This window comes from Zootoca vivipara, chromosome 2 (genome assembly GCF_965207765.1).
Source record: "Zootoca vivipara chromosome 2, rZooViv2.hap1.1, whole genome shotgun sequence".
NCBI classification, from domain to species: Eukaryota; Metazoa; Chordata; class Lepidosauria; order Squamata; family Lacertidae; genus Zootoca; species Zootoca vivipara.
In genome coordinates this window covers 79,833,782-79,855,220 of record NC_142584.1, presented here as the reverse complement: position 1 = coordinate 79,855,220, position 21,439 = coordinate 79,833,782, and the positions used below count along the sequence as shown (strand labels likewise).

Below are 21,439 nucleotides of genomic sequence, written 5' to 3'. Positions count from 1 at the left end.
CCCCAAAATTCTTTGCATACACTGGGTCCTGGGCCACAAATGTCCGGGGGTTCCTGCCTTTCCCCACCACTACCTCATCCTGAGCTCTGTCGGGGTGAAGTCGGTCCAGTCTAGTTGCAAGGCGCCGGCCCATTAGTAATTCAGCTGGACTCCGGCCCGTCGTTGTGCTTGGGGTGCTGTGCTGTGCTAGAAGAAATGCGGCAAGGCGGTATTCCCAGTCCCCTTGTGTCATGCGGCGGAGGCTGTCCTTGGTGGTCCGCACCATGCGCTCCGCTTGGCCATTGGTGGCAGGGTGGAATGGTGCTGAGCGGATGTGGCGGATGGCGTTCTGCGCTGTGAAGGTCTGGAACTCCTCTGACGTGAATGCGGTTCCATTGTCCGAGACGAGGGTGTCAGGGAGCCCGTGGGTCGCAAACAGCTTACGTAGTACCCGGATGGCTGCCGCCGTAGAAGTGGATGGTACCAGTGCGACCTCCAGCCATTTGGTGTAGGAATCCACCACTATGAAGAATGTTTTTCCCTGGAAGGGGCCAGCGAAGTCCACGTGCAAGCGTGACCATGGATGTCGGGCGGACTCCCAGGGCTGGACTGGGGCTCTTGGGGGATCCGGGCGGGATTCTTGGCAGGTCTGGCAGTGTTGGACCCAGGCCTCTATCTCTCTGTCAATCCCCGGCCACCACACATAACTCCTGGCAAGGGCCTTCATCCTCACTACCCCTGGGTGTGTCTCGTGTAGGGCTGTGAGGACCCTTTTGCGGAGGGGCTGGGGAACAACAACCCTGCTTCCCCATAACAGGCACCCCTTGTGGGCCGACAGTTCATGTTTGCGGTTTGTGTAGCCAGCGAATTCTGGCCCGGGGCTGCTGCTGGGCCATCCTCGCCACACCCAGTCCAGGACCCGGGAGATGACCCTATCTTTTGTGGAATGGTGCGCAACTTCTTGTGCCTGAATGGGTCGGTCGGGAAGCAGCTCCAGGGTCATAACCTCTTGTGCAGGCGCTGGGTCGGGGCCTGTTTCTGGTAGTGGTAGCCTGCTGAGGGCGTCTGCGTGGCCCATCGCCTTCCCAGGGCGGTGGATTAGTGCATACTGGTAGCCGGCAAGGAAAATTGACCACCTGAGGACACGTGGAGACAACACTTGGGGGGTCTGCTTCTCAGGGGCAAACAGGCCAAGCAACGGCTTGTGGTCAGTCACTATGGTAAAGGGCCGCCCGTACAAGAAATCATGGAATTTTTTTACGCCCTTCACGATTGCCAGACCCTCCTTGTCAATCTGTGAGTAGTTTCGTTCGGCTGCAGCAAGCGTCTGGGAGAAGTATGCCACCGGCACCTCTCTTCCATCCGGGAGTTGGTGTCCCAGGACAGCGCCGATGCCATAGGGAGAGGCGTCGCATGCCAGCACCACTGGCAGCCTCTCGTCGAAGTGTGCTAAGACCGAGTTCGAGACGAGCAAGTCCTTGACTGCCTGGAATGCGGCCCTTTGTCGCTGGCCCCACACCCAAGGGGCCCTTTTATCTAGGAGTCTGTGTAGGGGCTCCGCTACCGCTGCCTTATGGGGAAGGAAGGCATGGTAAAAGTTCAATAGTCCCAAGAATGACTGAAGTTCGGGCTTGCTCTTGGGCGCTGGGGCCTCACAAATGGCCCGTACCTTGTCACCAGTTGGATGGACCCCTTCTGCGTCCACCTTAAATCCCAGAAAGTCCACCTGCGGCACTCCCAGTAAACACTTTTCCCGCTTCACCTTGAGGCCCGCCGTCTGGAAACGGTGCAGGACGGAGCGGAGGCGGTCCTCAAATTCCTCTGGTGTGGGCCCGGCGATCAGTACATCATCGAAGAAGGGGGTGACGCCAGGAATCCCTTTAAGGAGAGAGTCCATTAGATTCTGGAATATGCCTGGTGCCACGCTAACGCCAAATTGCAGCCGCTTTACTCTGAATGCCCCTCTGTGCGTCACAATCGTCTGAGCCTCTGCTGTGGCTTCGTCCACAGGCAACTGTTGATACGCTTGGGCCAAGTCCAGTTTGCCAAAGATTTTTGACCCAGCCAGGGTGGCGAGGACATGGCTGACCACTGGCACTGGGTATGCATGGGCCGTGAGAGCCTTGTTTATGGTGCATTTGTAGTCTGCACAGATGCGGACCGAACCGTTAGGCTTGACGGGTGTGACAATTGGAGTTTCCCAGGGGGCGTTGGGCACCGGCTCCAGCACTCCTTGCTCCACGAGCCGGTCCAATTCCTCGTCTATGCAGGGTTTCAGGGCGAACGGGACCCGGCGGGCCTTGTGTCTGATGGGTCGTACAGCGGGGTCTAGCTGTAGGGCAATGGGGGGTCCTGTATATCGTCCCAATGCCCCATCGAAAACCCCTGGAAACTCTTTGCATATGGCGTCCACGTCCACTTGTAAGCTAGTGCGGTTCACCCCGGTAACGGCTAGCCCCAGAGGTCCAAACCATGCCAGTCCCAGTAAGCTAACGTAGGGGCCCTTAACTACCAGCAAGTCCAATTGTTGCTTTCGCCCTCGATATTGCACCCTGAAGGTCCCCACCCCCATAGTAGGGACCTTACGTTTCTGGAAGTCCCGGAGGGTGAATGGGGCCGGCCTTAGTTTGGGACCCCCCATTAGGGCACAGTTCCCTTAATGTTCGGGCCGAGATTATGGATAGAGTTGAACCCGTGTCCAGCTCCATGCGGCATGGGGCTCCCTCTATCTGTACCTCTATATAAATTTTCTCTGTGCTGGGATGGGGCAACTGGAATACCTGGTAGTCCGTGATCTCCGTTGAGTTGCCTTGGTGCATGGTGCCGTGTGACCTGGGGCTCCTGGGTCGGTCATCTGATGCTTGTCGACGGGTGAGTCGAGCCCGACACACCTGGGCAATGTGTCCCAATTTTCTGCACTGCCTGCACTCTGCGTTGCGGAAACGACAGGTCCTCCTCTCGTGGTTCTCCCCGCAGCTTGCACAGTTCCCTCCTTCTCGTCGAGGCTGCTGTGGTGTGTGTGCTGCTTGAGTGCGCCGCTGTACTCGGTGTACTTCCTCCCTGTCAGATTCGGATTCGTCGGTGAGGTCTTCGTGGTAGACCCTCGGTTGGGATGGCGGGGCCGGTCGTGCCTCTTGCGTTGACCTCTCGGCGGCTTCGGTTGCCAGGGCTTCCTCCAGAGCAATCTGGAACGTGAGGTCTTTTTTGGCGTAGAGGCGTCGTTGCAACATCTCGTCCCTCAGGCCACCGACGAGGCGGTCACGAAGCATGTTCTCCAATTCTGAGAAGTTGCATAACCGGGCGGCTTGGCGGAGGGAGGTCACAAACCCAGTTATGGTTTCCCCCGGGGCTTGCCGCTTTGCGTAGAAGGCATTTCGGCAAGCTACCACCGAGGGCTGTGGTGAGAAGTGCTCCTTCAGCCGTTCCATTATTGTTTTGTAAGAGACGGTAGCGACATCTCTAGGTGCAAGGAGAGCCCGGGCGATTTCAAACGTCTCCTCTCCACAGACGCTGAAGAATGTCGCCCTCTTCATGGCATCGTTGGTGACTTCTTTCGCTTGCAGGAGGAAGTTGAAACGGGCGGCGTACCCTTCCCAGTCTCCTGATGCTGGTTTGAATGGCGAGAAGCTGCTGTCGGTTGCCATTCTGGGTTCCTTGGGTCCTGGAGCTGAAGCCTGGATGCACGGTGCGATGCAGCGGTGCAGCAGGTGGCGGTGCTGCGGTGCAGTGCGTGGTGCGGTCAGCTCAGCAGGATCCCATCCTCGTCGCCAGTGAAATATACTCGGAGTCGAGAGTGAATTTCATGCTCTTTATTCAGCTCATAGTCATCAAGGAGGAGAAGAGAAGACGAATGGCTCTTTTCCCAAAACCATCTGCTTATATACATTATTTACACAATGGGCCTTGCGTGATTGGCTACTTCAGGGCTACACCTGTGGGCCAATTATATTGTGGATTGACTTCTGCCTGCAGCCTGATTGGCTGCTCCTACAGGCCAATCAGGTAGCAGATTCACTTCTGCCAGCCGCCTGATTGGCTGCTCCAGCAGGCCAATCAGGTTGCGGATTCACTTCCACCTGGAGTTGGATTGGGTAGCTCCCGCTGATTCTGAATCCTATTGTTCTAGGATTCAGCTCAGTACATAACACCATAATATACATTGTTTGATCCTGTGTGTGCTTACTAAGAAATAAGTCCAACTGGGTTCAGTGGGATTTAATTCTAAATAAGTGTTTATAGGATTTCAGTATATCTTAACAGAGCCTTAGGCAGAAGATGGCAGTGAATTCCATTTTTATTGGCATTTGCTTTTCTAAAAACAAGTTGAAAAATTATTAGAGACAGAATGTTCAAAATATGAGAGCTTTTCCAGGATTGATGGTTTTTAAAATTGGTTTTGAGTATTTTGAATTTACAACTATCATTACATTGTGAAATAACATTGACTCATGAATGACCTGCTTCCTTTTGCTGTAATTCAAAGAAATATTATGACAGCTATAGTTTTATAGCAAACATAAAAAAAACAGTGAGGTAAGTTCAGTGAGGTAAAGCTGGTGTTGGAAGTTTTATTAAGAAAAAAATATTCAAGTATTAACACATGTTACTGTTCCCAGAGGTGGTTTTTTTTTTAGGGGAGGGGGTCTAAAAGTAAATTAAACACTAAATTCTGGCTTTGGGGTTGTGGCTTAAATCCCTCTATTCTTAATAGGTAGTACAAAAAGCCAAAATGTAAATTTGAATACATCAAATTTCTCAGTGCTCAATATCTTACTCTTCAAAAGGAGAAGATATTTTGCTCTGCTTTGCTTTTCTAGTGCTATATTGTATATTGTATATTGTATATTGAATGATGCAGAGAGGGTGGAATGCTGCAACAATCCATTGCCTCTTACTCAAAGTAAATTGCTCTTTTGCAATTTGCTTCATAGTGTTTAAGATCAGGAGGTACCGTATATACACCCCCCCCAGAAATAGCAGTTCTATATTAAAGATAAAATTACATAAAAATGCAATTTCTACTTCCCTAGCATGGAAACATATTATTAAAAATTGTTCTTGGCTGCCGCTCATGGCTAGCTAAGACAGAGCATAACCACAAACCATGTTTGGATGACACACTAAGTCAAATTGCAAGAGCTCCGTAGATGAAATGAAGAGACCTAAAATAATAAAAGTGCTGAGCAATAAGGGATTTTTTAAAAAAACCAAAAAAAACCTGTTAAAATACTTTGTATAATTTTATGTATATATGAGATGAATAGGGGCCCCATATATCCTAATTTACAGAGGACAGTCCTGTATATGAAGGGAGTCCTTTGTTTGATGGGGCTGTCTGACCCAACCAAGTGCAGTTGAAAGAACTGTCAGGAGAGAGAGCAGAAAGGGTCTGGAAGTTGCCCATCAACAGCCAACACCTGGAAAGCAGACTGAGCAGGCACACCTCTGATCACAGGCTTCCCTCCTATGCTGGGATGCACTTGTATTTCCATTTAAATTATACTATTTGCCCCTGCACATATAAATTTGCATACATAACTTATGCAAATCTGTTTCCTCTTTGCACACATTTTTTTCCATTAGAGAACTGCGCTGCAGTGTTCAGAGATGTGCAGATTTTGGTGGGCAAACATGTTTTGATTCGGTTTGGGATGTGCAAATTGGGTGCAAACAAAAAAAAATCCTTCCAGTAGCACCTTAGAGACCGGATGTCAGGGGGGTCTCTCTACAGAGAGCCCCCACCAATCATCCTCACCAGCTCCTCGCCCAGCGTCAGCACAAGCAGCGAGTCAGGAGAAAGGAATGAGGAAGTTAGCGGAGTGAAGAGAGGGCTGTCTCATGTACCAGAGCCCCAGCACCGCTCGGAGAGAGGGATAGGGGAGGAGGAGCACGGAGGGCTTTTGGACACAGGGCAGCCAGGAAGGCGGCCCTTCCCTCCGACGCCCAAATTGAGGCGTGCGCCCATCCATAGGGCCAGGGGGCGGTGCTTTGGGGTGCCCAGGATTTTATGCTGGGTGAAAACCCGCAGGAAGCCATTGCAGGGTTCTGACACGGACTGAGCAGTCATGTTTGCTGATGTTCTTGCACTGTAAATAGTATGCACAATAAAACTCTGAAAGACAAGATGGAGTGGAGCGTCTTTACTCAAGAGTAGCGGCAACCATCTCTGACACCAACTAAGTTTGTCGTTGGTATGAGCTTTCGTGTGCATGCACACTTCTTCAGATACATGCATTTTCGTGCATGCACACGAAAGCTCATACCAATGACAAACTTAGTTGGTATCTAAGGTGCTACTGGAAGGATTTTTTTTGTTTTGTTTCGACTACGTCAGACCAACACGGCTACCTACCTGTAACAAATTGGGTGCATTCACATTAAAACGTGAGCCAAACAAATTTCTCTGTTATCCTTTGATAAGATCAGGTGGGCACAGCAGTGCATTGACTTGCATCAACTTGCTATTTACCAGACACACAATGAGTTCAGACTAAACAGCGTGAGTAGTCTCTGGAGGTAAAGACTGGTTGGATAAACAGATTTATGGCTTCCTCTTCTAGGCAGCTGCTGAAGGGCCATTCTATAGGAATTATGGGATTTAGCCCAATGCAGTATGTTCCGTATGAGGCGCTCTGGGGCTGAAATTTCCTAGTTTAACATATATACTAATGAAGTATGAACTGGAAGAGACTGATCAATAAAAAAAAAACCTTGAAGGAAAGGCTTTTTCCCCAGCTGGAACTCGGTTCTGGTACCTCTCAGGTGGGCACCATTGCCATTACAGTGGTGCCTCGCTTAACGAATGCCCTGCTTAACGAAATTTCCGCTTAACGAAAGGTTTTTTTCTAGTGGAGGTTGCCTCGCTAGACGAATTCGTTTTACGAAAAATTCGTCTAGCGAATCGTGGTTTCCCATAGGAATGCATTGAAATTCAATTAATGCGTTCCTATGGGCAAAAAAAAAATTCAAAAAAATTCAATGCATTCCTATGGGATTCGCTAGATGAATTTTTCGTTATAAGAAAAGACCAGTGGAACGAATTAAATTCGTCTAGCGAGGCACCACTGTATAAGAGAACAAATGAGGCGTTCGTACTGAGTTCCAACACCTCTTTTTCTTGAAAAATAGCACTACTTGAGACTCTTAGTAGCTGGTTTGATGCAGATGTTGAGTCAGTATATGGCAGCTGTGAAAAGGATGGATTCCAAGTTAGGGATCATTAGGATAGGGGTTGTAAATAAAACTGCCAATATCATTGTGCTGTTATACAAATCTTTGTCGAAACTACACTTGGAATACTGTGTGTAGTACTGGTCACTGCACCTCAGAAAGGATAATGCAGAACTGGGAAAAGTTTGGAAAAAGGAAACAGCAACTATCCTATGAAGGAAAGTTACAACATTTCAGGCTTTATAGTTTAGGGAAAAAGGCAAATTGTGGGCATGATAGAGGTGTGTAAGATTACTCATGGTATGAAGAAAATGGACAGGGAAAACTTTCCCCCTCTCATAATATTAGAACTCGGGGCTATATAATGAAGCTGAATGCTGGATAGGTCAGAGCAGACAAAACAAAACACTTTTTTACACATTGCATTTTTAAATTGCAGGCCCAGGCCCACTCAGATGAGCTACCAAATAAACGAGGCCACACAGTAGAAAGGGATCAAATCAGGCCATAACTTTATTGACTACAGATGAAGTGGTTTGGCATAGGCACTGAGTAAGCATTTATTTCCGGCCTGTCTGCCCGAAATGACATCATGGTCGACCTGGCAGCGGGGATTCCTATGACTTACGTCAAATAGGGGGATCCCCGCAGGGATCGCCGCCTCTAGGAGCGCTGAGGCCCAAGCCCCTTGTCTGGCCAAATGGACAGAAGCAACTCCATCACGGATTCCTTTCATGGAACATCCTATTTGTGGAGGGGAAAGTGAGGGTACAACCCCCCCCTCCAACCAAGACGAAGGTTACCCAATGCTTAAACTACAAACGTTGTGATGATTGCTACAAGGTAGGCAAAATCTCCAGGTCATAGCCAATTTGCCTGGTAGGCAAATTCTTACCTTACTCCCAAAATACAGCAACCATCGCGGCCATAGTAAGGTTAATTCAATGAGTAGATGCAAAATTACAGGAGTGGGTGTGTGGGTTGATCCGACGAAGAAGAGCTGGGTGCCGGGGACTGCTGCAGGCTGATTTAAATCCCCCAGGAGTGGACCTGAGGGAGACCTGATTGTTCCCCCAGGCCCGCCCCCGGACGGCCCAGCCCCCCACGCCAGGCTGCCACTGGCCAATTCAGCAGGCTGACACGAGGCAGATTTTCAAGCCAGAAGCATGATCCAAAGCTCGTGCTCTGGCAAGGAACAGTCCCCAACACGTCAGGTGGAGTAGGGGTGGGGAGGCACTGGCCACCCCACAATGCCGCTGCACCCATAAAAGTGGGTAAGCGGACCTACAAATTTTACTCTTACAGAACATAGTGATGGCTACCAACTTGGGTGGCTTTAAACAAGTTCAGGGGGAATAAAGCTATCAGGAGTCGCTAGTTATGGTGACTATGCTATGTCCCCAGTATCAAAGGTAGTTGCTGGGAACTGCACATGGAGATAGTGCTGCTGCACTCAGGTTCTCCATGGAGGTGTCCCATGCGCATCTGGTTGGCCACTGCGAGAACAAAGTGCTGGACTAGATGGGAGCCTTGGCTTGATCCAGGAGGACTCTTCTTTCTTATGTTCTTATAATAATAAGTGGATCTGTCGGTAAGTCACTGCCAGTGATTCTTCTAATTTCAGTTGTGATCACCATTTTTCAATGCAACCTCAAAATATGATAAATAGTGGCACCATTAGAAATGCATCTGCTTTACTCATCATCCATGTGGTTGTACAGCAGGTGGCGCTGTGGTCTAAACCACTGAGCCTCTTGGGCTTGCCAATTGGAAGGTCAGCGGTTCAAATGCACGTGATGGGGTGAGTTCCCGTTGCTCTGTCAACCTAGCAGTTTGAAAGCATACCAGTGCAAGTAGCTAAATAGGTACCACTGTGGTGGGAAGTTAAACAGTGTTTTCATGCACTCTGGCATTCGTCATGGTGCCCTGTTGCACCAGAAGTGGTTTAGTCATGTTGGACACATGACCCAGAAAGCTGTCTCTGGACAAATGCCGGCTCCCTCAGCGAGATGAGCGCCACACCCCATAGCCACACCCCATAGTCGTCTTTCACTGGACCGCCCTGGGGTCCTTTACCTTTTTACATCTGACTAAGCCTGTGCGGTACCAAATATTGCCTTTATGTGTGCACGTATGTGCAGCTGTGTTTGTGTGTGTATGTGTGCTTTACATACACACATACACTTTTCAGTTCATACATGGTGTGGACTGAGGAATATAATTTCATGTGTCTTGTGAAATATTTTTCCTGAAATCATCTTCCTATTTTATAAGAATTCCTTATGGGAAATCAGCCTACTACTTATTATGGTTTATAAATTTGATTTAAAGTTTGCTTGGTTAGGCTATTGGAGATTAGCATTAGGCTCTTGGTACACTTCCTCAATAAGCCATATCATGCTACCAGTTTAGTAATTATATGTTTAACATGCTACCAGTTTAGTAATTATATGTTTAACTTGCAAATATTGAAATTTAGGAGCAGACTGGCTATCTACTTCTTCGTTGATTTATCTACAGCTTCTTAGTAAACCATATTGTAGTAGTCTCCTGAGTTCTATTAAGTCATACTCTTTCCAGATCTGAATATTCTCAAACCCACCCACCCCAAATTCCTCCATTACAGTAAATATTTGTGTGCAGGGAAAATCCTTGACTTGTTTGCCTTTGTATATCTGCCAGATTTGGAATAAACTGCTTTACACAGGGATTCACTCAGATGGCATCCAGATCTTTTCTACTTGGTAACTTTCCCAAAAGAAATAGCAAAATCTTTAGAGAATTCTATAATAAGCTCTACAACTTTGACATCTCAGCAGACGAAAAGACCAAAGACAGGTTACGCTTCCTCACATCTTCAGTTAGGTTGAGTAAAGGAATTGAAGAATAAGAAGGTCCTAGGTATGCATAGGATTTCAGGGGAACATTAGAATATATATTTTAAATTCTTTATACTTGTTTTTGTTAAGCATGTTGAATGAAGTAATGTACAATGAAAGCATACCTTTCCAATTTCATGGGAAATATCAGAAATAATTGTTGATCATAAACAAGGGAAAGATTTATTAAGCTTGTTACCCTTCTTTATCAGGATTTTAAGATATGGACTATCAACTAGGCCAAAAGATGAAACAAGATATTAGGCAGATACATTGTTAAAGATTTATTGAAGGTATAAAATTCCATACACATGCCTATTGATCTAAGCTATTTAATATACTCCATTTAGAATCAGAAGGCCTACATGGAGCTTTACTTTGGATGTGGAAAAAGCAATCGATCATATGAAGGGGAACTATCTGTTTCAAGTATTATACAAATTTGATCTAAGGGGAGAGTTTGTTGCATGTATCAACATATATGCAAAACCCATGGCTTACGATTTGGTAAAAAGAGCAACTCTGAAACTTTTAATTGTCTTGGAGGTACTCAGCAGGGACCTCCACTATCCCCATCTATTGTCTGCCATAGCAATACAGACCCTAGGATGAGGTTATCTGAATGAGTTCTCATTAAAGGGGTGAAAATAGAGGAAGGAAAAGATCGACTATGAGACTCTGTGGGAACTTTTAGGAATCTAGTAGCACTATTCAAAATCACTCTTCCCTTCCTTTGGAAACAATGGGAGGTATGTTTTAGGTTTAGACCTGCTCCTGAACTGGTCAAAATCTGTGCCTAGTCCTCCAATTAGTCCTCCTAACAGTCCCCCTTTCAGCTCTGCTGACATCAGAGCTCTGACATCGATTGGGCCAGAGGATAAGAGGTTTCTGAAGTGGCAATAAAGGAGTAATCTGACATCAGATCTCTCTCTCTCTGATGTACATTCATTACTCATCATTCATCATTGTATTTGTATGCTTTTTTCTATAGTTAAAACCATGCTCAGGGCTGCTTACAACATAAAAAAATACATAATTACAAACTAACAGAAGTAATCGTGAACATATCAAAAAGTATACAACCAAACAGAACATTTTCCACATAAATCATAATAAGGTATAAAAATAAAGATGCAAAAAATTAATATAAATAATAGCAACAATGCCACCCCACAAACTCCCTAAATATCACCCCAGTAGCCTCAGCTTTTGTAGCTGGAGTCAGTCAGGACTCCGCCCTCCCAGTCCAGGTGAAAAAAGGCATGCAAGGCAGGGAGCAGTTCTCCCAGGAATTACAGCCAAGATGGTTTTTGATGTAGGAGCTCTCTCTCTCTCTTTCTGACTATCCGGGAGCAATAAAATAGCAGCCTATCATTTATGCTTAAAATCAGCCTTGGCACAAGATGGATTGGGGCTGCTTTTTAAGTATGATGTATGATTACCTGTCTTTTCTCCCATCCTTAACTAATGGCAGCTTGAGGAGAAAATTTAATCTGCTTTAAAAAAAACCTGTATGGAAATTTTTAATTTGAATGAGAATTAAAAACTTGCTTTCCTTTAAAAGCATGAGTTTTCAAAGCTTGCTTTTTGAGCCAAGAACTGTGCCCAGAACATTTGGAAAGTGTTAAAGTTGGTGGATAACTGAGTTTCACCTTGCACATTAGTCCAGAAGGTGTGGATCGGTTCAGTTCATAACTGGAATGTACAAAGATTGAATTCCTCAAGCATCCTTATTCTTTCCTTGCGCGTTAAATAGGCAAGAATTCTAAAAGAAGAAGCCAACGCGCCAAACAGCTTTTCCATACAGTACTTAACTTTTATTTTGTGTCAAAAGTGTGCCAGGTGCTTTTCGTAACCTACTGCGTTGAATTCTTCTTGTGCGTCTTATTGAAGGATGTGTGATTCTTTCTTTCTTTTTTTAAAAAAGAAGGAAACTAACGATATTATTGCATCGAGCTTTTGCAAAGTGAAGAATGTCACTCTGAGCCGCTTTTCAGTTGACACATCTGCATGGCCAATGATGAATTAAGAAATGACGTAATGCTTGCTTAGTACATAGCCGATGCCCATATTGGAAGTGGCTGGATACAGTTCAAGCAAAGGTAGCTTAGTTGCTGGGAAAGCCATTCCCTCCACCCCACTCCATGACTGCATAAAGCTGCAAGGGAAATTACAGACAGGGAGAACAACCAGTATTCCACATCTCATTTGTCCCTTGAAGAACACGTCTTCACGCACAAGACCACACACAAGAGTGTGCGTACAGACTAGTTGTTCCCTTGTGATACTCATTGCTCTGCCTGTTTTCAACCAGGACTACTCATGCTTTGTAGTGTTTTAGGAAGGCAGCTGTGCAACAGAGCTAGTATTGCTCACAGCTGGGAAAATAAAGCAAGCAAATGCTGGACTATAGCAGGGGGAATGTGAGCTTCAAAATCAACGGCCGCTCCAACTTCAGTCGCATTTGGTCTTGCAGAGGTGGGCAGTAAAGAGAAGTGGGCACCTCCTTCCCATCACCCACATGAGAGAAGACAGGAAGATGTGGATACCTTTAGTAATGGTGTATTGGTGAAAAAATGCTCAGTAATATAAAAACTTAACAAATTTGAGGTTTTTAATAGTAGTTATAAGATGCATCTCATCAAAAGATGGTAGCCTTAATGGTTAAATCTGGTTTGTTTAGAATATAGACAGTTTAAAGCCCCAAGTGATAGTATTCAAAAATAATAAGAAATTAGGACTTATTTTACTGTCATGGTTATTCTCTGAATACCAGAACATCTAGTTGGCATGAATAAGATCACTTCTGCCTGAACATTTGCTGGCTTCTAGCACACTTTTTTTTAGCTTGCTGTTTGGCATTTCCAGGCTGAGTCTGCAGACAGGTGCCTGTTTCTAGAAGCTTTGATCGGCTGCAGAGAAGGGATGTTTGCCATTCCTGCCACCTCCTGCCTTGTTGGTCTCGTCACCCACTGCTCTTGTATCTGCTGTGGAGCAAAACTCAAATCCTGCTCATTGCGGAGCTTTGAAAGTGACAGATACCAGCCAGTTTGCTTCCAGGTCCAATTCAGAGTGCTTGTTTTGACATTTATAGTCCTAAATAGCTCTGGATCTTGATTATCTTAGGCAGTATGTTTACTCCCATGCAGACCCTCCCTGCAGGATTTAATATATTTTCCAGCAGTTCTGCTCCAGGCTCCATCTTATGTAATGACCAGATTAGGCTCTACTGGGAGCCATGCCTTCTCTGTGGTCATCTCATGCTCTGGAGCAGGCTCCCCCAAACTGCGGCCCTCCAGATGTTTTGGCCTACCAACTCCCATGATCCCTAGCTAACAGGACCAGTGGTCAGGGAAGATGGGAATTGTAGTCCAAAACATCTGGAGGGCCGAAGTTTGGGGATGCCTGCTCTGGAGTAAGCTTCATTCAGCTTCTGCCTTGTTGTCTTTTTGGAGACACTTAAATCTGTGTGTTTGTGTTCTTTTATTTTATTTATTTATTTATTTTTATTTTGGATGCCATTTCTCCCTAGTTCTGTAGAATGTGGCGATTCTCCTGCTGTTTTGTTGATTGATTGACTTGATCTTTTATTTTTTATTTGAATGCAGTTTTTTACTGCTTTACTTTGCACAGCACTGTGAAATTATAGTACTGTAAAATCATTTAAATAAAAAATAAATAAAACATTTCCTGGTTGAGATCTGGTGACCATGCTTGGAAATCTCTGTGAAGAGTTACACTACAAAGAAGAAGGAAAAGAGAAATATATGAGGCTTTTCCCAGCACACAGTCACCCTGATGGGCGATTGAAATTATATATATTTTATAAGCCTTTGAAAGTTGGGTTTTTATTCTTTTGTACAAGAACTATTAAAATAAGTGGCCTTATATTCATAGGTGGCACATACCAATTTTCTGATATCATTGTTTCATATGAACGTTTGCCTGTTCTCATAATAATGAAGCATTAATTTTTATTCACAGATGATGCTGATGGTATTCTTACCCAGAATCATGTAATAAAAAGAAAATATCTAAATGTCATTGAACTCAGTGTACATCTTTTCCCCAGTGTAATGAGGAAATGAACTCAGCCATTTCAAAAACAGGAAGAAACATGCATCATGAGATCTAATAGATCATCCAAATTAGTCCCAAATTGACTTTCAGAAACAGATTTGGAGAGCCTTTTGTTCAGAGCAAGTTTAGCATCACAAAACTCGGAACGGAACATGAAATAAATAAGGCTCCACACATCTCCCCCGCCCCTTGAAATGTGCTGCTTTCAAACCAATAAGCAATAATTATTGTGAATATTCTCACCTGATTGTGCTTGTCTGTGTTTTAAAAGATCAAGGCAGCATTAATATGTAGTTAGAACAGCTGCGGCATGTGAAATTGGGGTGCTGCAATGGCGCTGCCCACCTAGCTGCAGAAATGTGACACTTACCAGCACTGGGAAGAGGCAGGGTGAGGTTGGTGATTCTCTCACTGTTGCCCCTCCACAGTCATTGCATCTGAGAGGGCAGTGATATAGTTACACCCGCCTCACATATTGCAGCTGTGTTAGAATGTTGGACTAGGGATCAAATCCCCACTTAGCCTAAAAGCTGACTGGGTGACCTTGGGAAAGTGACTGGAGAACTGCACTGCAAAATTCAGAGAAGTGTGAATTTTGAAGGCTGCCTATGTTCAGTTCATGTATTGTTCAGACACGTGTGCATTAGGCAGGTTTGCCTTTGAAGGAGCACTCAATTGCATCTGTCCCCCATCCCTATGCCCTCCCAAATATGATTTGCATATATTTTTTTTCAAATGAAAAACGCAGAGAACTACAGGATTAGGATGGTAAGTGCTCAACAACCTGTAACACTGTATGGAAACCACAGCCTAAAATGTGTCTTATAAATAATTTAAACAAACAAACACAACTTAATCACAATATAATGCCATTTAAAAAATCTATTAACACTCCCACATGTTCATATTTTATTATAGGTTGATGCCTTGAGATTACGTTTAGAAGAAAAAGAAAGTTTTCTTAATAAAAAAACCAAACAACTGCAAGACCTCACGGAAGAAAAGGGAACCCTGGCTGGAGAAATTCGAGATATGAAAGACATGTTAGAAGTCAAAGAAAGAAAAATCAATGTTCTTCAAAAAAAGGTAAGTGGCATGACAAGGCCCATTAGGCAATCGAAGGAATATTTTTGATGGAGATGACAAGATCAGGGGGGAAGTAAGTGGAAGCATGGGAAGGCGAAAGTGTTATAATCAAAAGGCAGTGACCACACAACAAAAAAACAACAACAAAATTGTGGAAGTGAGAATGGAGAGAATCTACATTTTTATAGGCTGATTTCCCCTCTTACTTTTTCTTTGTAATTCACCCATACTTCTTATGCTTGCATGTTTTGAGGGAAGTTGCCATCAAACTTACGATCTCAGATGGTCTTATAAGTCATTGCAGTTCTTTTGAGTTCATCTTTCTGCCAAATGAAAGTTTTCCCAAAACAGTCTGTTGCTTCAGTTTGGTGACAGTACCTCGTCTGCTTTTATTAGCAAAGCAATTCAGGGGAAGGATGAAGATTCCCCCCCTTCCACCCCCCACCCCAAATATTTTTCTACTTCTGCAATCGTTGTGCTGCCCTTGAGCATGTGGTGTATTCCTGTTTTTTCTTGATCGGTCCAGTTTGACTACAACATAATCATTATAAGTTAACAATTGAGTTTGCTATTAGTTTAACAATTTAGTTGAATTTGACAGTTGAATTTCTAGAATACAAAATACATAATAAAACAAAAACAAACCAACAACCCCCTCCCACAAACACATGTAAAGAGCCACAGGTTGTTAATTATTCTGGTTGAAGAGACAAGTTTTTGCCTGGCAGCTAAATATATTAATGAAGGTGCCAGACGAACCTCCATGGGGAGAGTATTCCACAAATGGAGAGCAGAAAAGGCCATTCTCTTGTTGCCACCCTCCTCTCATGGAGGAGGCACATGAAGAAGGGCCTCAGATTATGAATGCAGAGTCTGAGTTGGTTCACGTGGGAAGAGACGGTCCTTGAGGTATTGCAGTCCTGAGCCGTTTAAGCATTTATGGGTCAAAACCAGCACATTGAATTGGCCCAAGAAACTAATTGGCAGCCAGTGCAGTAGGACCAGGGTCAGTGTAATATGCTCAAACTCCCTTGCCCAAGTGAGCAACATAGCTGCCAAATTCTGTGCCAGCTGAAGTTCCCAAACCGTCTTCAGAGAAAGTCCCTACTAGGGAACAAATAGAGTCCCACTTCCATGTTATAATTTGTCTCAAAGGGAAATCCAGCATATTCTTGTGTGTGTGTGTTTTCTGTGATCAAGAAATTGTTGGGAAATGCATTTCTCAAACAAACTATAGTTTAAGATGGGAGGCTAAAAACTTGCTTACTTTTCAGGAAAGATTTTCATAATAGCACACACAAGTCTTTTCACTTTTTTTTAAACTCACATATTCAAACAGATGTTCCCTGCAGGTCTAGTGCTTTAAATGGTATAGTAAGGATAAAAGACCAGAAAAAAATGTTTTGTGGAGGGGAAACTCCCAGGTTATGACTGTAGTTTCCTATGTGGCCTTCAGGAGTACATGATTTATTTTCAACAGATGGTGTGATAAATTCATTCACAGATGATTTATCTGAAGAAAGTTTTAACTGAAACATTATCCTCTTTCTCCTCCAATTGTTTAAGTAAATTCATATCATTATACTATAAAGAAAACGTTCACTGTTTATTTTCCTTAGGTCTAGTGTGCAGTCCCCAAGTTAGACATTCAGTAGTTTTCCATTTAAAACTGCAGTCTTCTTTTTCTTTTTTAAAAAAAGCAGCATTAAAAAATGGTCTCCTTACTGAGTCCATCAGCATTTAGACTGATTATAGAACATGCCTTCCTTTTAAAAAGCTGTTTCCTCTTGGCTTTATCCAGAGGGCTGTCTCTCCCTTCCCCCAGCACCCAGTAAATTATGCTGTCCTTCGTAATTTCATATAGTGGCACAGAGGCTTCCTTGTCTATTTAATGTTATGACATGCATTTTTTGAAAATCTGCTGTATCCCACAGTCCTGATCATAGAAGGACTTCTGTAGCCCACCGTGCCATTTTTTTTGGAGATGCTGAAGATAATTTTTTGCCTTAGCCTTCTGATGAACCCTTCCAAGTTCTGATAACAACTGACTTTGGGAACTATCTCTCTTGATTTTTATCGAAAAGCTAACTTCTGAATAATGCTAAACCAGGGGCCATAGGTCAGTGGTGGAACACCTGCTTCGCTGAAGAACAGCCTAGGACCTCCAGTTAAAAGACCAGGGAGCAGATAATGGGGAGGACCTCCCCGCCTGAGAATTTGGGAAAGTTATTGCCAATCAAAGGGATGCGGGTGGTGCTGTAATCTAAACCACTGAGCCTCTTGGGCTTGCCGATCAGAAGGTCGGCGGTTTGAATCCCTGTGACGGGGTGAGCTCCCGTTGCTCGGTCCCAGCTCCTGCCAACCTAGCAGTTCGAAAGCACGCCAAAAAAGTGCAAGTGGATAAATAGGTACTGAAGGTGTGAAGGAAAACGGCGTTTCCATGCGCTGCTCTGGTTTCGGTGTTCCATCCATTCAGTGCTATGACAAACTGGACATGCTGCATACATGCTTGTGTACAATCTGGCTGCCCTTTCATCTTATGTGCACCAGTTTAGTGTGGAAAAGTATCCTTACTAGTAGTTGTACCTTTCGTGCTTGCAAACAAGGGATCTTCTGAAGCTTTTTATGATGAGCTTTCTTTGTATGGGACCCACTTGTTCTGGTGACCCACTCTCAGTGTTGCCTGTCACAATACGTAAGTATGGATCCTATTTCCTCAGAGCCCCCTGCCAAAACTCAGGGAAAATTCTCAAAGGAAGAATTTCCAAAACCGATAACTATGTAAGTTTCTTACATTCCTTGATTTGTTTGGCCTCTGCGGATTTATGGACGCCATGGCCTTAGTTTTGCCACTGTGTTTTGAAATGAATGTGTACGCAAACATGAATGAAAGTGGAGGATGTGCTATTAGACTTTTTTGAGCATAAGAAATTTGGGGAAATAGCTGGAGGCAGACTTTTGTTTTGTTTTGTTGAGGATAGGAATGTGATAATAAAAAAAGGATTAAAATAGTACTCACTTTCACCTACAAAGCTTTCCACATTAAATTATTATGGTTCCCATACTTAATGGCTAGAGGCTCATAACTAATGAAGTGCTATATGACATATTGCCCTAACCTACAAGCCAATTAGAGTTAGCAGTAGGTGTCATAAAACCATAGCTATAATGTAATGTTTGGAATTGGAATGGTTGGACTGAGCCTTATATGCTTGGTAGGTACTGCCTTGCTTGGATTAAAACTGAAGGTATGTGGCCCAGAGTCAGTTAGTAAAATTCTATGCCAGAACAGCATGTAGTTCTTAAATTTGGATTAAACTGTCAAACAATTTACAGCAATGTTAACTTGGGTTTGAGTGCTGTTGAGCAATCTTCATTCTGTGTCATTACCACCCACTTGTAAAAAGAGGTGACTTTTGCACACACACAAAAACCCGAACAACCCCAAAACAAAATTAAATTGTTGGGAGTTCTGATTAGAGCAGGGTCCCTGTGTTTACTTTTGACTTGGAAAAGTCATCATGATATTTTTCTAGCTCGTCATTAATGCCAGAGGACAAATCGCTCTTACGAGTGCACCCCCATGTGGTGGCAGCTGGTATTTACCATGCCAAATGAAAGGCTAAGGCTGTGTGCAGACTTCAGCCTTTGAAATACTTTTTGTAGACATCGCCTTGCAAGTGTCCGCACCTGCAAGTTATGCAGATAGCATGAGCAGTTGTTAAATTGTTGTCATCTGTACTTGCAGAGATACGTCCTCTGTGGCTAGTGCTCATTTGTTCCTTTGCTCGCACCTTTTTATATGCCCTCTGTGCTCCCCACACCCTGCTGCAAGTTTACGGATATACCGGACTCTGGGCTGCATCCAAACTAATGCTGACATAGAGTAGACCAATCGAAATTAATGGTCCTGAGTTAGCTGTATGTACAGTGGTACCTTGGTTTATGAACTTAATCTATTCCGGAAGTCCGTTCTTAAACCAAAGTGTTCTTAAACCAAGGTGTGCTTTCCCATAGCAGTGGGGGACTCAATTTACAAATGGAACACACTCAACAGGAAGCCAAACATGTTCTGCTTCCAAGGCAAAGTTCACAAACCAAAACACCTACTTCCGGGTTTGCAGCGTTCTTAATCCAAGTTGTTCATCAACTAAGCTGTCTTAAACCAAAGTACATACCACTGTACTAATTTCAGTGGGTCAACTCTGAGTATAACTGATATCGACTGATACAACCCTCTGTGTATATCCAAAGTCTTCCCTTGCTGTTGGCATTTGTCTGTCTTGGGAGACAGGCAGCTTCATGACTGCATATCTTTTTCCTTTTGGCAATGCACTCTGATTATGCTCAGAGGTTGCCTGTTCTAGCACCACACATAACTAACTACTGATTGCAGTGTCTGTTTTATTGCAAGCCACTTGTGGTCTGGTATGCTCAGAGCCTCCCTGCGCTGACACCAGACAAGCAGAGAACATCACACAGTTTTATTTACTGAAGGAGATGCTGTGGGAGGGAGAGTCCTTGATATTTCTGTTATATCTGATCCCTGTTCTACCAGTTAATTCCACTGGGGTCGTTGAAGATTCTTACAAGGCAACAAACAACAGCAAGAGGTTTGAGGTCTACAAATTGGGTACACCTCAAATCTCTTGGACTGCCACCATAAGCAAGCAATGATTGCAACATGAAATTGATCATAACTTTGGTATTTTGATAAACTTAGAGGGATAATAATAAATGCTATGGCAGAAGCCAGTGCCTTTGCAATTGTGTTTAAATACAGGAGAGAAAGAGATCATGGTGGTTGTTTCCATCCACCCCTTTAAAGAGCAAAACATTAGTGAAACTTATTCAACTTCCAAACACTGAAATATTGGCATTCTGATATATTGGGGGGGGGGCCCTTCACATTTGGGCTTAAGTTCGCACACAGCCTTAGACTTTAACCTGGCATGGTAAATACCAGCATTTTTAGAGTACTGAAAAGTGATGTTTTGACATTTTTTCCAAGCATATTTTTTTTTGATGGCCTTTTGCTCGTCTTTCTGCTTATTTCTGGCTCTCCTTAAAATTTAACTTGCCAATTAAATTTCCCACTTAATTTGACTGGCTGTGGTGACACATCCTGTTCTGCCAGTGGTGTAGCAAAGCTAGGTCTGATTGTGATGATGTCATAGGCTCCCATAAACAAAATCATACTTGGCGCCATAATAAGCCATTAAATGGCAATAGGAGGCAGTGTCCTGGGGGAACTAAAGGGCACTGACTAGCATTGAAGGATGAGTGAGTGAGATCAGGGGTGGCCCGTGGAATTGCTGCCTCCTGCCTCCTCCTCCTTTCACTGCCAGTGCACCCCACCCCTCACACTTCCACTTCCGCTGTGCCCCGGCTCTTGCCAAACTTGACTTGGGGCTTTCCTCCAGGCATTGCCACTCAGCTTCTCCTCTGGACAGGGAAGCCGATTCGCATTGTGGCACGCAGGAATTGCAAGGAAGAAAACCCTCTCACCAGTGGGCTGTGGGTGGGGAGGGCGGAACACCATCTCTTGCACTTCTGCCACCTTAGGTGAGCGCTTCAGCCTGCCTCATGGTCAGTTCGGCATATATATTTCTGGAAAATCAGCAGGATTAAATAGGCTAAATTTGAAGCATTCACTAATGTCAAAATTAGGGAATTTAATTACTGCCCTAAAAAGATCTGCACTTTCATTGACCTTTACAGCTGTGGACGCATCAAGTGCATGGTGAATTACTGTAACACCTTTTCTTGTTTTGCATAAGCAGGAGCTGCTTTGAGTTGAGGGAAGGATACAATAAATTCCTTTTCAAGCACTAGAAGATTGATGTGAAGACAAAATGTATGTTTGATATAGTTAAAGTAAAATGGATATTTCAGTCTGTATTTAACTATTCAGTTGAAGTATGGTGTGACCTGATTCATTCTTTGAAACCTATCTAATATAAAATCATAAATAATTTTAGGTTTCTTGATTATGGTATATGATGTGATAGTTCATAACTGTCATCTCACTTGTCAGACATTAACGCGTGCTCCCAGCAACACTTCCTCTGTGACCTTTTGGTGTTTGTAAGTTCAGTCTAAGCTGCTTTAAAATACAGGGTGAGATGTGAAGGAAGCCATAGTTGAAGGGCCATTGATTTTGGTGGGTCTACTCTTGAATATGACTTGGGCTGCAATCTTACCCCCACTTACCTGGGAGTAAGGTGTGTGTGTGTGTGTGTGTG

At 44.2% G+C, this 21,439-nt stretch overlaps 1 protein-coding gene across 1 annotated transcript in view; it reads left to right on the top strand.

The window, feature by feature from the left end:
• The window catches only part of ERC2 (ELKS/RAB6-interacting/CAST family member 2), a 391,348-nt gene that overhangs the window by 182,248 nt on the left and 187,661 nt on the right, over nucleotides 1-21,439 (top strand). Inside the window, exon 7 of the mRNA XM_060271028.2 lies at nucleotides 15,027-15,194. Within this exon, the coding sequence (XP_060127011.1) occupies nucleotides 15,027-15,194 (168 nt within the window). The remainder of the gene's footprint in view (nucleotides 1-15,026; nucleotides 15,195-21,439) is intronic.